The 17,690-nt window shown below is 44.9% G+C and overlaps 1 protein-coding gene across 3 annotated transcripts in view; it reads left to right on the forward strand.

Annotated features, from left to right (window-relative positions):
* LOC146199210 (uncharacterized) overlaps positions 1-17,690 on the forward strand; it is a 77,272-nt gene that overhangs the window by 25,495 nt on the left and 34,087 nt on the right. For 2 of the 3 annotated variants that reach the window (XM_084594685.1, XM_084594688.1), the window contains exons 6-13: positions 1,093-1,297; positions 1,847-2,001; positions 2,133-2,165; positions 3,536-3,755; positions 6,377-6,471; positions 7,633-7,695; positions 7,810-8,017; positions 15,355-15,449. In XM_084594685.1, the coding sequence (XP_084450811.1) occupies positions 1,093-1,297; positions 1,847-2,001; positions 2,133-2,165; positions 3,536-3,755; positions 6,377-6,471; positions 7,633-7,695; positions 7,810-8,017; positions 15,355-15,449 (1,074 nt within the window). The remainder of the gene's footprint in view (positions 1-1,092; positions 1,298-1,846; positions 2,002-2,132; positions 2,166-3,535; positions 3,756-6,376; positions 6,472-7,632; positions 7,696-7,809; positions 8,018-15,354; positions 15,450-17,690) is intronic. The other variant, XM_084594686.1, reaches the window with a different exon arrangement.

The raw sequence follows: 17,690 nt of genomic DNA on the forward strand, positions 1-17,690 counted from the left end.
TAGTTATTAAGGTTATTCACTCTAGCCGGTTCAACAAACTACCACGAATTATATGGACAGGATCGGAGGGGGTTGAGTCCAAGCTCTGGTACTTTTGGCATGGAGTGATGTGCAAGGAACGGAGGAAGCAGATATTGAATATGATAGTTGGCCAATGAATACAGGCGTGATCGAACAGTAGCCATGCGAAGCGTTACCTTCAGGTCCCTCTGTGCTTGAGTCACTTTTCTTCGATATGCGACCGCGTAGCGCAAGGCCACTTTAGAGAGCGACCAATGTTGAAACAAAGCGTGACGACCTTGTACATCTGACCGAAAAAATTCACGTGCTTTTCACTCCTGAACAACATATTTTAGAGACCTGGCTACCTAAAGGGGCTCCGTGTGCACGGGACGTATGTTTGCTAGCGTTTGATGTCTTCGTTCGCTCGTGGCGCCAGCAAGAAAACTTCGTGTTATTACGAAGCGCCTCCAGCAATATCTGCCACCCACGCTAAATTATCGAAGACACACTCGCCATTTTGGAAGAGTAAGACCATGCGCTAAAACTTACTGTATCGTGTAGTTCAGTGCAATGTGATCAATAGGCCCTTTGCGTTGTACTATACTTAAACAATGCGCTGCCAACCCAAGGTCGTCGTATACCTCGAGGGAAAAATAAATGCTTGATTGCAAGTTGAAAAAAAAAAAATAAAATAAACTGCACTTTTTATCATGTTCACTGCGTAATGTACGTACATCATAGATACGAGGCTTTTCTTCTTTATTAGAAAAATAGAAACTTTGAAATTGGCAGGTTGCATAAACGAAGACCATTGTACTGTTGACATCTGACATTATGTGCGGATCGCATTGTTCTCAAGTTAAATCAAGATGGGAGGCGTATAGTCTTTAATGAAAGAAGCCGACGCTAGAAAGCAAACGAAATACAGGTCAGGCGGGGTTAGTAGCCTACAATATTTGCTTGTAACATCTCCTACGTGGGACAGTGGATCCACCGCTAGAGATAAAAAGCATCCTCTTAGCGTTAAATGCAGGCCTCCGCAAGAAAGTGCAGGGGCTACATCTTTTACCGACCGCTTGTGTATTGCAGTCACGGTTGACGAAGGTCCGGAGGAAGTCGAGTACTGCTATTACAAAGACAGGGTCATCGCTTCAGAGGCTGCCTACGGGTGTTTAGAAAAGTCCGCGTGGCCACTGGATATATGGGAGTTGAACGATACGCTGCTGAAGTACGTGAAGCCGCTGGTACGCACAGACTTGGAGTTCTGGGTCGACCTGAGGGAAGAAGACGTCAGGTATGCATACGGTATCTACAAACAGTATACACCATGCTGCATTGTGCGAAATTACACCGCTTTAAATGCGTCGGATACGATGAATTGCGACAAATAATATATGTGTAACTATGAATTTATGTACACTTAAGCTCTGAGTCGTTGTGATGCACCTGATTATTACAACGCACCGTCACCCTAGTGAAAAAAGCCGTATGAGTCGCAATAACCTCATACAGATTTCTCATATTAAACTAATACAAATGTCATACAATCTCGTATGTTTCTCATATGTTGAATGAGATTTGTAGGAGATTTGTATGAGATGGTAGGGGATTTGTTTTAGTTTCAGATGAGTTCAGTATGAAAATGAATATGAGGTTATTGTGACTCATAGGGTATTTTTCACTAGGGCAGAGCCGCGTTGAGTTGTTGCAATCAAATGAGCTCCCCTTTAGTATATATTTTTGTTTATTTGTTGGCTGGTTCGATGGTTTTTGCGTTTTGATTTATGCCATGCTTGAAGACCGTGTAACGTACGAGTTGAAAGTTCTATTTCTTCCATGCCAGGAACCTGAGTGGCGTCATTGCATTCGACACAACAAACAACGACTGGAATACTTCATGTGTCACGGTTTGGTTTGGTCGTGACGTGCCGTGGTTCTTTAAACGGAACTGCAGTGATTATTTCCCCATTGTTTGTGAAGACACAACAAACAAACAGTGTAAGTCTCCACCGGCGAAGGTTCAAGCCTTACGGTGTCGACTAAATTCTGAATATCTGGCTTATAAATTTGCATTCATATATCGCGATTCACTGAAGTTAAATATAATGACGTCATCGCATTTCTTACAGATTATTCCAAAAACTACCGTTTTCCTGACTGTCGTAAGTACAATTACTAAGCCTTTTATACTTAAAACAGTCTAATGCGATGCTTGACAAATGAAGCTTTGCGAGGCCGATATTTTTTATAATAAAATTTATTCATCCTATAGCTTATCTTCTAGGTAGACAACTGCCTGAGTGGTTCATGGCCGTATATGAGAAGTAGTTATGTGCCCTGAAAGCAATATATTTGTTTCCTACATTAAATTTGACGTCTTTGTGCTTCTTTCATATTTATCAACAAAACCATGCTGACGTCACTCTGGACAAAAACTGGTTAGTCATGCTTCAGGTAGTGCGCGTGGCTATCATGTAATGATTCGCCGAGGTGGCGCAGTGATTACGGCGCTCGGCTAGTGTTCCTAAGGATGCGGGATCGAATCCCGGCCTCGGCGGCCGCTTTTCAATGGAGGCGAAAAGCAAGGCGTCCGTGTGCTGTGCGATGTCAGTGCACGTTAAAGAACCCCAGGTGGTCGAAATTTCCGGAGTCCTCCACTACGGCGTCTCTCAAAGCCTGAGCTGCTTTGGGACGTTAAAGCCCCACAAACCAACCAACCAATATTCCGTGTTCTTTCCATATCTGTTCTTCGAGTAGGCTTCGAAGCTATAAGAATGATAGTAGACATACGTCGGCAGGCCCGCTTCCGCTTTCAGCGCAGTCCACATAAAACGGGAGTAGTAGGTCTCTACCGTTTTGAGTCATAGGTTTGCAGAGTTTACAAGGAACACTTTTGAAGCGGAACCATCACTACGCCAGCCAACTCGAGCCTTCAGCGTCGTTGAGTACCTGAAAGAGCTCTAACTAGGGGTCTCTCCTTTCATCTGGGAAAGTGACATTAGAATCAGCCTGCCATCACGTTTGAATTCACGTTGCCCCTATGCCACGGGCAGGAGCTGCCAACTCGGGCCGCTCCTTTCATATGGAAGGATAATATCAGAATCAGCCTGCCGGAACCCTCTGCATTCACGCTATCCCTAGGACACGCAGCATCCATACGACTTGGTTAAAGCGGGACTTTATATGTGGGCTGGTAGCATATGCTCTCGCGTCATACCCCTTAAGGCTGAGCTTAAGTGCCCCAATAATGTAGCGGCCTACACTGATACGGCGTGATAGGGAATATAGAAGCTTCCGCTTCCATCTGTAGTTTAACCAGTGCTTAGCACTTTCTCTGGAGTTAGGGAGAGAATGTATCCGAAATTGCACCATGCAGTGAGTGAGAGAGGTTTGTGCAACTTTTTGCAGGGCTGCAGTGAAGGCTACATATATACCCTCGTAGCCAATCCAAGCTTCTTTGAAACTTCACACTTGCGTTTTGTAAAATGCGTCTTTTTTTTTCCCTTGTTTTATTTCTTGCCCTCGCGCACAGTTTACCACAGATCACATTCGTGGATGTTCGATTATTGCTTTCCGGAGGGCCACACGTTCGACATGGCCACCGGTTCGGAGTTCTGCTATAACCATTCCATGTCCCTGCTGCGTGGCAGTACCCTCGACGAACTCTTCTACGTCTATACGCACGTCCACGGCCGGCCGAGGCAAGATTACGACCGGTTTCTCATCTGGGACGCACGATACAACGGCTCATGGCAAGCGCCTGTTCTTTTCTTTTCTGCTCTGGTAAAAAGAAAAAAGAAAAAAAAGACTGTGTTTGTCAATGGCTACGTTAATACAACGATAGCCCAGTTAGTCACAATGTTGCTGGAACGAAGCCTGCAGGGTTTTTTGGTTCTATGCACGTTGATAATTATTTTTTTACTACATTGCTCCAACTTGTTTCCCACGAGGCTATTCAGATAGAGTACCCACGCAATGCTAGGGACGAACAGTGTAAACATATTATTTAGCCTAGTATTACCTGGATCTGGGTGTGAACAGGGACGAAGTTCTCCGCCCGCCTCGGCGAAATTTCAAAACTTGTGAAATTACTCCAGTCGTTCGAAAAGGGACAGTCCTGTCCAACGGCAAATACTTTACAGCCATGAGTGTATTTATTCGAGCGAGGAACCAAAATCTAGAAAAGGGGAGCTCGCAAATCAATATGGCGGTAACAAAAAGTTCTCGCACTAAAAACCAAGTCTGCTGCATCGCTAGACTGCATCACTCCGGGCTCTGTATTGGCATTGGCTGCTGGACTCTGACTAATCTTGTCCGGGCGCTTTAGAATCGCTCATGCGAAGCCTATGGGCAGGAAACTTACGATAAGCTTCTTACAACGCTGCGTGACTTTAGCCGGCAACCATATTCAAGCGTCTTTTTTTTCTTTTTAAAGTTCGATAGCTTCAGACAAAACGCAATCAAGCTTAAGCTTCTTGGGAACATTTTTCCTCAAGGACGTTAGCTTTGCACGCGCGAGAAAGTTTAATCACATTATTTGTCTTCAGGTGTTACTCTAGTTTGTAGCGGAGTGAATATTAGAGCACTTGACAGTTGTGTTTTTTTTTTTTTTTTACGGAAGCCCAGGATTCATTTCAGGCCGCTGTCCTGAAATATATTACAAGCTGCGTCAATATCATTCTCAGATATGTAAATGTCGTGCTTTTGACGTTACTTATCCTACTTATGGGGCCGAACCATGCTAACAAAAAAAGCTAAAAGCGAACTGAGAACTTATGCAGATCATGTTATTCAGATCGCAAAGGTGGGCTTATGAGAGGGAAAAGCGTATAGTGTGATAAAGGGAACAAAATAAAGCTAATTATTTCGTTGAGGAAATCAGAACGATAAACGAGACCTGGGCGAGATATTTGGCAATAAATGACCTTTTAAGGCATCAGAGTATATGCCATGACAAGGAGAACAAAATCAGGGGCAACTAAATGACAAGCAAAAATGTAATAGGTGGCGGTCAGGGAAGGTGGCCTTGGTTTCGACGGGACAGCGACCATTCATGGGTACAGCAGCAGGCCTCTGTACTAAACTGGGCTCGGAATGGTGGCGCAGGCTGTCCTGGCTTTCGCGCCACAGTGCAATCTGGGCTTGCCTATTGCAGATACAATTTAACAAAGTGGCCTTCATTCGACTGATACTTTTGGCCACGCACATATGGTGTGGTTGACGCCGCTAGAGCCTCAAGTGTTGCACGGGGGTGACAGGAAACTTGGTTAGTCGACTGCCCTAAACTAGCTTCGAAGCGTCGTGTTATATAATAGAGAGTTTTACCTTACCGTGATCCGCGATCCGCTACCGTGATCCGCCACCGCGCGTTCCACTGCGCATGCCCTGACCCCCCTTGACGCCGACAGATGGCGCCACATACTGGATGTAGGCGCACAGACCTGCCGCGTCGGGACCAATCAGCTTGAGCGCCCGCCCACGCGTGGTAGAGAGTCACGGAGGCGGATCGCGGATCACGGTAGGCTAAATATCTCTGATTTAGTATAACGTGATCCGCAATCCGCCATCGTGACCCACTACCGCGCGGGGCGGTGCGCACGCGCTGATTGGTCCCTACGAGGCAGGCCTATGTTGCGACTTACAGCATGTGGCGACATCTGTCGTTGTCAAGGGGATCTCGGCATGCGCAGTGGAATGCGCGGTGGTGGATCGCTGTGCACTAAAACTCTCTATTAACTCGGGTTGAAGGCATGATACTGTTAATGACACTGCGCTTCTTCAAGGACATTAGGCTGAGAAAATAGCCGTTACTAGGCTGTTCTTCACCTTTGTTCAAAACGTCGACCTCATGAACGAGAGCTTGCTAAGGTGCACAGGCTGCACTAGAGGCTGAGGATGGTGAGACGTGTATTTCGAGGAAAGTTCTCAATATATTAATAAACCTTCATCGCCCTCCTTACGCCAGCATCGCCAGGCATTCTGAAGTACTGCGCCTTTTCCACTCTGGGAAATACATTTATTCTTAGAGAAAGCACTCCGCGGGCCTGAAATCTGGACAACTTTGCAACGCTAGATCTACCCACTGCATGCTATACCAGGAAAGCTTTGAGCGCCCACCAATGCTTTGATAACAGAGATGTTTCACCCCCGATAAGGAGGTCTTGTTCAAGTGAGGGAACCATCTTTGTTACTAAACGATTGGTCGATGCTCTCAGCTTTTTTTATTAATGTACCCAACCAGGCTTGTTGTCATCAAACCGTACATTTCAAAATTATATACTGCTTCCGCTAATGATGATGATCGTTATAATCCATCTTTTTGACGCAACAGACCAACATATAATTTCATGTTTTACTTCTGGCTATGTTTCAGGTCACGGACTAGCAATACATGCTTGGCAACGCTCTTGGTAGACATGCCAGTTTCACAGCATCCTCGGAGTTGCTCTCAAAAACTTGGATACATATGTAAGTGCGCGTAAGTTTTCAATTTCTTGAAAATTTCGAGAACACACCTTTCAAACAGCATTTCTCGGCCAATACCTGGCGCTATGTGTAGCCTTTGGTGGCTCCGTAATGAATATGCTGCGTAGCACTGTTGTTATTAGGCGTTGTTGAAACAGTTGAGGTTAAGAAACAAGAAATCAATTACGACCCCTTGCATGACAGGTAGGCTGCTTTATAGCAGTAACCATGAGAACATATTTTAATACCCGCTTTTCTATTTGGGTGCCACATCAGAAGGATGAACACACAGCGAGCAGGTGTTCGCTTCTTCCTGTAGGAGCGGGAATGGAACTCCGATGTTCTCGTCACGCTTCGATTTCGCGCTGACAACGCGTCAGATCTGCTTGAATCGATTTCACTGGGATAGAGCAAAGCAAGTGCAATTCGCATGGTTTGTGAAGCTCTACCACCGTATTGCAGATTCCTGTGTACCTATAACTTCGTCTACTAGCCCCATCGCCGTGGCTGTCATGTGCTTCGTAATCTGCGATATTTCTCGAACGCCTATACTCTCGCGCTGGGGGTCAAACCATGAGTAGCTGAGTTAGCTGGTCATGATAGCATAACATACAACCGCTAGCTTTTTATTTCAAAGTCGTAACAGCACATTTGGAATTTTTTCTGCCTTTTTTATTACTATTTGTTACTCGCCGTTTCTCAATGTGACTGCTGCACGGCGCTGGAGTTTCGCGCTCACACGTGAGATTCTCGAGATCATTAGTTTAGGTCCTAAACTATTGCTGTGGCGAAAGTTTATAGCAAAAGAATTACCGTCGCCTGCCACATATTCTTAAGATTCGCAGTAAAGCAATTCTTGATTTCATGCATTCTTTGTTCCCATTCTGGTATCAATTATATGAGCGTCGATTACTGATGAATATTTACGGTTAAACACAGTATCGATATCATAGCATGATCAAATCAACTAGTGTGCTACATCCGGACAGGTTGACCCCTCCAATAAGTGGGTTGTAGTGGCGGCGTAGTCATTCACAAGGAAGAAAAGAAAATGGATAGATTAAAAATACCACTGTCATATTAACCTCATGATATCATTTGATAGCATGGTTAGCGTTGACCAACTCTAAGTTACAACCTGGTGCTACTCTCTCCCGGTTTCAGGTAAGCAACACAAGATAACAACAAGCACGTATTCGCCTCCAACGTTGACACCTGACAGCTGCGGTATGTAGATGCTCCGAATATCGTACAGCCTGGTGCATACCCAAGTGATGTCGAGTGCGAGCACTTTATATCTCTCTTTTTTTCGTCTCTTTCACTTCGTTTTGTTCTTGGCAGTAGAAGGTGTTGACTGGCCATCTTCCAGCCGGCCGGACACCTGCATGAGCCTCTATTATATGAGTTACGAAGAGAGCTTCCTCTATTGTCGTCGACTCGGCATGAGACTCCTGCCCGACGGAAAAAGCGCGAAAGAATACGAGGAGTACTTGCACAAATACCAAGAGAGCAAGCAATCGTCCTTGTATTGGCTGGAGAGTAAATATAGGTGAGTGGAATACATTGCTTTTGTTAGGACGCCCATTTTGCACACGCTTAAAGCTCATTTCGTCACATGTGGTCCCTGCACATTTTATTCTTGCGATGGTTGTGCCCGTTTCCATTGGTACCGCGCTCGTACTGTGCACGTTACAGGACCATCATTCTTTGTCGGGTTCCGGGCCATAGTTCGGAAGGAACATAGAGCGTTCCTTCTTGCGCCGTCCGACACTTCTCAGCAATACATTTGCACGTAATTCTGCGATAGTTCTGAACCACCAGCATGTCCGTCCACTGTACGGGCTCATTGTACTGTTCTTTATTTTTTGTTTTTACAAACTAAAGACGCGTCATAAGCTGATTTTATGTGACAGCGCATATAGCTCGTTCTGTCGAAACGGCATCGCCGTACCCGAAACCCGGAATTAAAAAAACAACAATTAGCTGTCGTTTAGCTCTGGTTAAGCCTCGATAGAAGCGGAAGCTTCTTTTGCCTAGTATACATCATTTCCCTGTCACGCCCTATCAGTGTAAGGTGCTACATTATTGGGGACACTTAAGCTCAGCTTTTAAAGGTATGACGCGAGAGCAAGCTACCAGCCCACACGTAAGGTCCCGCTTTAGCCTAGCCGTATGTACGTGGCTGCGTGTCTTAGGGGTAACGTGAATTCAAATGCCATGGCGGGCTTATTCTAATGTCTGCTTCCCACAGAAAAGGAGAGACCCGAGTTGGCGTTCTTTCAGGCATCCACCGACACTTCACTTTATTACCTTAAAGACCCCACATTGGGGGTATTACATAAGGGGTGGGAGTACAAACATAGATTGAATATGATTGCCTACGTGGTATTTATGAAGTGCATATTTAAACTGTTTACAAAACTTGATGGGCAGGTGATGGCGTCAACATCGTGGGGAAGGCCATTCCAGTCTTTTGCAGTGCGAAGAAAGAATGATGAAGAAAAAGTGACGGTGCGGGCGCGCTGGCATGAGACTACTAGTGGATGGCCGGTGCGATGAGATATGCGAGCTGGCGGTGTGATGTAGGGTGGTTGGCCGAGGGAGCTGTAAAAAAACTTATGGAACAGATTAAGAGAAGCAATGCGACGACGATGGGCAAGAGTTGATAAACCTGATTGCCGTTTAAGTGACGATACACTGATGTCATATGAATAGGAAGAATGAATGAACCTCGTGGCGCGATTTTGGACAGATTCTAGTGAACTGATGAGATATGCTTGTTGCGGGCTCCAGATAGCAGATGCGTATTCTAGTTTAGGTCGGATGAGCGATTGGTAGGCGAGAAGTTTAATACTTTGAGGGGCGTGCCGTAAATGGCGTTTCAAAAAACCTTATGATCGGTTAGCTGATGCGACGATGTTCGTTACATGTGAGCGCCAGGAGAGATCCTGGCACAAGGTGACGCCTAAGTACTTGTATGAGCATGCAGATTCTAGTGGAGTGTTAGTAACCGAGTAAGTGAAAATTTTGGGGTTACGCCGGCGGTGAAAAGATACGAGTTTACATTTATTAGGATTAAGCGACATTAGCCAGTCATCGCACCAGGCATGTATTGCGTTAATGTCGTTTTGGAGCTGTGATTGGTCAGAGGTGTTGGAAATAGTGCGGTAAATAACGCAATCATCGGCAAACAGACGAACATTGCAAACCAGGTTTGAGGGTAAGTCGTTTATATAGATTAAGAATAGGAGGGGAGCTAATACAGAACCTTGGGGTACGCCTGATGTTACTGGAAGAGGGTTAGAACTGTGTCCATTAACGAGAACAAACTGAGAGCGGTTAGAAAGGAATTCTTCGATCCATAATAAGACGTTAGGATGCAGATTTAGCATGGTTAGTTTCAGCAGTAAACGCCTGTGGGGAACTTTGTCAAATGCTTTAGCGAAGTCTAGAAAAATAGCGTCAGTTTGTAAGTTTAGGTCGAGGCTGGAGTGAACGTCATGAAGAAAGATGGCCATTTGAGTTTCACATGACAGACCCTTGCGAAACCCGTGCTGTGAGGGATGAAAGAAGTTGTTACTGTCAAGAAAGTTGACTGACTGACGCTTAAGGCTCGAGTTGGCTGTCTCAGTGAAGCGATAGCTAAAAAAAAATAATAAAAAAAGAAAACAGACAAGAAAAATGCGCACGTGATCTCGAATCAAACTTTGGGCGCAATCGCTCCTTGTGTAGCATTCAGGGTGGTTACGCACCATTTCAATTCCCATTTAGCATTCATCTACCATACATCTGATTACGTTCATTTTGCTCTAAATTCACTCCTAATGGCAGTGACAGAAGTTTTCTGGACTGTGAAGGCTGGCGGAGGCTGTCGGTTGGATGGGATTTCTTGAGTATAAAGGTGGGGCGAGAAGGTAGGCGAGTGTGCACGGCTTCGACAGGGCAGCCGGCTTAGGCTTCTGGAAAGTGGAGGCCTGGTGAAGGGTTGAGGCAGGTGTGATATTGGAGGTATGTGTGATATTGGATGCTCTTGTGGAGGGCGGAGTTGTGGTGTGAAGGTTTGTAGCGCTTCTGGAAGGCGACGCTTCGCATACCGTGGTCCCACAGAGACGACGCCGACATTTCGCGGTACTACGGCACCGTGGCGTCGATTGTTTCATTTTTCAATAAGTTAGAAGGAGAATTACGGTTAGAGCTTTGTTAAAAACACCTATTTGCTCGTTTGGCACAATAACAATTTGTAGGACAAAAAATTATAGAGACAGCAGAGTGCAAGTTCCCACATTGAGTGAGGCAAAACTTCCAACTCTTACGATTTATTGAAAGCAACACGCCAGCGTCGTGCGTACGGAGAAGCTTTATCTTGTCTCTGTGAATTCATTGTTAACACTCTGCTCACTAGAAAGGGGCTTGGCCTCATAGGGCTGACCTAATGATGGAAACACGGTCATGCCACGGGATGAGCCAGCAAGTTGCCCAAAGATGCAACAAAATTCAAGAGGCAAATCTTCCGTTTATCCCTTACAAAAATTCGGTAGCAACACTTCAGACTGCTTCGGTATGGTAATGCGAAAGCATGAAAATGACCGCAAAGGCCAGAGGAGCCTCTTCACATTGCGCCCTATAGCGCCTGTGTACGGCCGCCACTCCGGTGATTATGCAAGTTATAAAATGCTGTAATCCCGTCGCAAAGCTCGTTCCTCGGCGCGTAACAATCGGGTCACGTACTCAGAGATGTTTCAAGCCGGACTTCATAGGTTGCCGCCGCGTTGCCGACGAAATCTAGACTTACACTAAGAACACACGCGTATCTTTCAAACATCACACATGTCGATCATGTGTTGCCGCTGTAGGGGATGCACCGTGCGCGGAAACGCAGCAGCCTGCAGAGATTATGGGGAATACGCCTGCCCGCAGAGCAAGCTGATAAACATGGTCAGATCTCCAAGCGTTCGTTGACACGTGAAGACAAGGAGGAATGCACAAAAGGGTGGCTAGAGGGCGTCCTTGATGCGAATGCCCGACGATGACGTTACACTCTCGCGACTACTCTCCTTTTCCGCATGCTTCAAAAAGCAGCATCTCTCTCTTTCCACATGCACCCGCTTTCTTCGCACTGCTGCAGTCGAACAACTGGGTTTTGTAACCCTGAAAATGGCAACCTCGCCGACTGCTCTCAATCAATGGGACTAACAAAGCTCTCACTTTAAGAATTGTAGTTGTTTGCGACGGAATTGTAGCTGAGTACCTTTAATGTCTTAATTTGTAGTTTGGGAATAACTGACTCTAAAATTACCTTGACCGGCAGAAAGAATGCGTTCATTTTCGGTGTTCCTAAAAGGTGCTACGTGAAATGTGCGTAATTCGGTCTGCCGCTTGGCCATTACGTACTTTGAAAGTTAATGCTTTGCTGTAGCGATCGTTATGTGTTTTGAAAACTTGCTCATATGATATGTTCCGTGACTTTTAAGTGCGTCATTCCTGTTTTCCTTTGGAAACTCCCGCTTTTGCTCATACCATTACGCAAATGCATTCGTTGTTTCTTGTAGTTGTTTCCACCAGAAATGACATAAGGGAAATGAATAGTGATTAAGTGCACGTAAGGTCGTCGGCACCTGAATTCAGTGTCACGAGACTCATATTTTGGCACTTGCTGTTTCATGACAATACTTCTGTAATTGGCGTTTAATCGTAATTCTCAGCAGCATCCCCCCCCCCCCCTTCCTTTATATTTGCCCCAAGGACACTTGGGTATCTGGAATAAATACATAATTACAACTACAATTACAATTACAATTACAATTACAACTACTACAACTGGATATATTTTGGGCAGCTAATTTTCAATCAGATGGCAGCGCAGTCACTTAAGTGTTGTCGAGTACGCTGAATTGTTATGAAGTGTAATGCTGACTCAGCCCTACGGCATGAGCCACTAGATGATACCTAAATGTAAGGATCCGCTGCCGTACTTCAGAAAATCAGTTTATAGAACGTCTGTAAAGCTAAAGTTGATTTAAAGTAAATCGTGGACACGCCCTACAAAACGTGCTTTCCTGGTTGCTGCACCGTAAAGCCTGATATTACTTAACAGGGAAGCCTAACTGCCGTATGGGTTGTGCTTTACCTTTCGTGGTAATAATTATGATGGTCATCAGTCCCGTAGCGCTGCATCGTACTGCGCTGCGCTGTTCTAACGCGATAGTAGGTGGGGGGTAATCGACACATGCATGGAAGGATTGAGGATTAAACGAGTAGGTAAGAGCACGTATGCGAGCGAAGATCCAGAGACGAGATTTATTAATGCTTTTGCGTTATGTCTTCGAGGCTGAGTTTAACTGTCCTTCAGTTTCTTTTCTTTGCTACCGGTGTTTCTTGTGCGCTGTTCTGGTGCGTATACCCTTTGGGACGCAGTTTTTTCTAGTTTTATTTTCGTACCCTCTGTTCCCTCTATTTTTCCTTGCTTCTCAGCTGTCACAGAGACACCAATGAGACATGCGTCTTCATTGCCGCATCTCGCAATTCATCTGCTCTTAAGTCGTCCCCGCTGCCTGACTGTTGTTGACGTTGCTGCCTGTGTGGGGAAAATTCATGCTTTAATAATAACAGACGCCAACATTCTGCCGTATTTTTACTTCTCAGGTCACGAATATGTCAGACAGGTGTTAAAGTGAAAAAATCATTCCTGAAGCAGGGCTCAATTTTAGATATTTACTGCAGAAGCAATATTAAGCGCATTTTTTTAAATTTCGCCGGACTGGCTTTGAGGCTTCTTTCGGGCACTCGCTAGAGAAGAAAAAAGATGAAATCTCGCCGCCAGTAGGTTTCGAACCGAGCTCGAGACAAAGAGGTCAGCTTCGCTGGCCACTGAGTTATGCCAATGCGCTTTCCAAGTTTTCTATTAACACGGTATTTATTGCAGTGAAACAATATTCTTGTAAATCAACTGTGCGCAGATAATTAGATAATTAGGAAAACGGTGTCAAACTAACGCGGTGCACAGAGCGAAGCACCTAGGCAAAAATAGCCGCCTTTGTGATGCTCCAGAAGCAATTGCGCATTGTTTAATCGATTGAAAAGATGCGATATTGTTCTATGATATTATGCAACGAATATTAGTAAAGTATACTTCATCTGACCCTACATTCTGTAAGAAATCTCACACCACTGCCATTTGTTGGTGAGCCTTTAGACACATATTTTTTTACTTCTAAATGCGCAAATATGCTATTCGGCATAAGAAATCTAAATATTAAGATGCAGGCCTGTGTCACCTATAAATGCCATCTCTCGATGGTGGGGTCCATGTGTCCAAAGCCTTGTATCAGATGGGCTTTGAAGATGTACCAATGTCCAGGGCAAGTTGTTAAGGTATTGAGCAAGCGTCGCCTCCGTAGCAGGAACGGGACAGAAAGGGTAGGTCGGAAGAGCAGTCTACGAATTCGAGGAGGATTTGACTGCACGTGTCTCACGCAGCATTCAGGCGGCTTCTCCTCAACCCCACCCCTTAACGGCGCGTTAGACTGCCAAGAAGGTTGGATCCAAACTGTTGAATTAAATCACGCGAGGAGCAGTGCGGAAAATCTTTTTCTGGCACTATGGCTTCTCCTGCCTTTACAACGTTTAGACACGTAGTTTCTAATTGTATTACACAGCCTACAAAAAACGCGCATGAGGGGCTAAAATTGCGAATCTGTTGTTTCCCCAAAAGACCACTTCTTTAGTGTGACTGTTCATTGAAATAACTTAAAGGAAGTGTATGCCCAGACCTTATTCGAACCTGACTGGTACTCTTTCTCAGTGATGTGCTCTACGGCACCATCTCGATGGCCGGTTCCCTCACGTATTAACCAGCTAGTCATTCACACCGCGCTTCAGATATCGTCGTCTTTAGCGTATTCATCTCCTCTACCAAACTTGCACTAAAGATCTTAAGTAGGCTTCGTTGATCCTCCTAAAAGTTTGAAGCATCTGTTAAATACTTAGCTAAACATAGCGCGAGGGGAAAATGCAAAGTAGTTTCATCAATATCAAGCGTGTTTCAATTTCCTGCCTAGCCAGTCACGTCGTCGTCGCTGTGCTGCCTCTGTACAACTGGTGATTGTGGTGAAGATGGTGCTGTGAGAGGAGAAGTGAAACAAATAAACGATGCAGAAAGTAGCTAACCCAGTGCTATACATTGCTTCTGCGGGCGTAACCGTGCTTAGTCTAGCCAAACCACCGCTTAAACTTGTTCTCCACTTTGATCGGGGTTGTTTTCTTGACAATTATAGCGCTTATTGTGACGCTATCTCCTGGCGCAAGAAGTCTGACACTGGACTGCTGCGATCTTCCTGTGCTCGCCCCTCACGGCGCATGTTCCAAAACCTGGACTTGTTTATAAAAGCTCTCAAGCATTCGTATCAACATTTTATCCGTGTGCGCATACCAGTTAGCAGATAATTATGTATAATGTTTTGTAACCCGAACTTAACGAGCTCTAAGCCGTTGACGACCCCACATCGAGATCCCATAAAATTACTAAAATATCAAGGTATCGATTTGGAAAGCAGAGGAAAATGTGCGGACTGTGGCGGCTGACGAATATGAAGAGTTCCTCTTAGTTTGCTGCTCCTTTTACCTCGTTCGTGTTCCTCAATTAAGCAAGCAGCAAATAAAAGGAAAAAGTCGCCATCTTCATTGAATTTGTGACTTAAAATCTTCAATAGCGTCATGCAGCACGTTTTGGAGCCGAGTAAAAGAACCTGGATTATTACAGAGAGAGGAACTTCTTCTTTGCTAATTATGTCTCATTAGTCAAGTAAAAGGAAGGAAATAAATATGACATCGCTTTCGCTACTGTTGCATGCTCATCGATCTCTCCGGACTTTCTTTTTTTTTCCTTAGCTTTAGCAGAAGATGTGTGGCTCTTCAGAGTCCTGGCCCTACGATTCGGTTAATGGGAAAGGACTGTGCGGAAAGGCTACGTGTGGTCTGCTTGTGTGAGTAAAACATAGTTATGCTATACGCTTCTGCATCTGCTTTCGGCTTTAGTTCATTGCGGCTTCTCGGAGCCGGGTTCTTACAGTAATGAGAAAACGTGAAGAACGAATGTTTTATCATGTTTGCAGTGATACGGCATGGTTTATTATATTATGCACTGCACAAGTGATATACACTTAGCGATGCTTATCTGCATGTCTATTTATTGTGTAGGACTAAGAGTTATCGGCCTAAATTATGTGAAATACGTGTTTTCCATATGTAGCGGTCCAGTTCTTTTCAATTCGTGTCTATGAGAAATAAGCTTTCCCTTTAAAGCAACTTGCTCGGGAAAACTGACAGAAATTAGGTACGTTGATTTAGTTTAACTAAGTGACTTCAGTCCCTCCAGTAGTTGTTGCAGTGCTTCCACCGCCCCCTGCTGCTGGTTCGTGCCCGTTCTCATTGTAACCCGATCGCGAAACAACATCACTAGACAGCCGCTCGGTGGCGCCAATTTATTCCCGTACTCGTTCTACATGAGGAATAGTAAACAATGCGCGCTTGTAGCGCGTGAGTGTTGTGCGCTATGCGCTTTGCTCGTAATTGAAATGACTTTCAGCCTTGACATTTCCACTCAGAATGCATCAAATTCACCACGTGAGTTCGTGCTAAAGCCTAAAATGGCGTTTTCGAATGCGTGGTCTGTTGTGGTCTAAAAAATGGGCGCTACACAAGACTCCAGAAAAATCATTTGTTCCCAGGCATAATAAGTTATCTTTAAAATGTTTTGAGGAGAAGGACAGTGCTGCATAGAAAAAAAAAGTATACCATCTTTGCGATGCCTGACTTAGTTATATTATTCTGAATCCCCCTTGTCATAAGAAGTAGTTATGCAAAGGAATGAGCGTATTTCAGACATTTGAAAGCAAGCATGCTTGCAAAACAAAAGAAGAAAATTCTCACAGCAGCTGCACAAAAAATGCCATAAAAGGCGGAGGGGGCCATCTATAAAACGAGTTATAGCGCTTGTGTTGCATACGTAGCTCGAAGTGGTTGTACCGAAAATATCGCACATTTGACCACCTTTTAAACTTAAAAAAGAAGAGACCTGATGATACATGTATACACACACCAAATGTAGCGCCAGTACTTTGTATTCAGTTTAAATATTGAAGATCAACTAGCCCAGCAGCATATGCGACTGGCCAGTTATTATACCGTCCACATTTGTGGACTGCGTATTGCATGCAAGAGAGTGACAATGGCAAGAGGTCGCTCATATCGATGTAACACAGCGCCTTAGGGGGATGAATTAGCAGAATAAAGAATACGCAATTCACAAATTGTCACGACCCAAGTTCTTGTCCCGGTAATGCCGTATAAAAGGCTCAATTAAACCGGAATTGCTGATCCCTGGTCAGTGGAACTGCCCAACTAGATAACCTGCCTTGATAACGGCGTTAAAGCTTCGAAGATGGAAGGAAGGTATAGGCATATTTATCGAAGTAATACACTCTGAAGGGCTAGTTGGTTCATATTAATTGAATGAGTAAAACTGCGCGAAAAAGACGGGACGTAAGAAACACACAGGCTCAAACAGGCACAAACTGGTTTGGCGATTTAGATTCATGTGATGCGGCGAAATTTAGAAATAAGAGATGTTAAAGGCATGCGTCAAAGAGTCACATGATGTCAAATTGTGTGTGCAGCTAGTAAACCATGCCGGCTTATACTTACCGGTATGTTCGTGCATTCCTATTAACGCTTATTACTGCAGCCTGGAATGGTACGACGCCTACCACCAGTGACGTGAGCTCTAAGTCCTCGCTGCCGATGTCGACAAAAGCCATGACTACTTCAGACAATACCGAACTATCATCAGCGATCGCCCCTTCGAAGTATGTGGAAGCGCCGACCAGTGAAGAACCACAAATATGGACAGAGTGGATAAAACGCCGGACGTCTACGGGGGCACCGGAAGACAACAGTTCTCACCCGAGCGCGTTACTCCAGACGCTCATCATTCCAATTACAACGCCCTCGGAGCATCTAACTAGTATCCAAGGCAAGTTTGAAGAACCTACTACAGTACTCCGACCATTGCCCGCCCACATTACTCATTTTTACTAGCGCAAACATAAACGAACCACAAGATACCTTGCCGCCGGTGGAGGACATTTGATCCAACATGAGCATTCGCCATAGTCAGGAGCAAGGCTTGTGTAATTCCAGGTCTGCACATATAAGAGTGCTTTAAA

This window comes from Amblyomma maculatum, chromosome 2 (genome assembly GCF_055883805.1).
Source record: "Amblyomma maculatum isolate TAMU_Amacu chromosome 2, ASM5588380v1, whole genome shotgun sequence".
NCBI classification, from domain to species: domain Eukaryota; kingdom Metazoa; phylum Arthropoda; class Arachnida; order Ixodida; family Ixodidae; genus Amblyomma; species Amblyomma maculatum.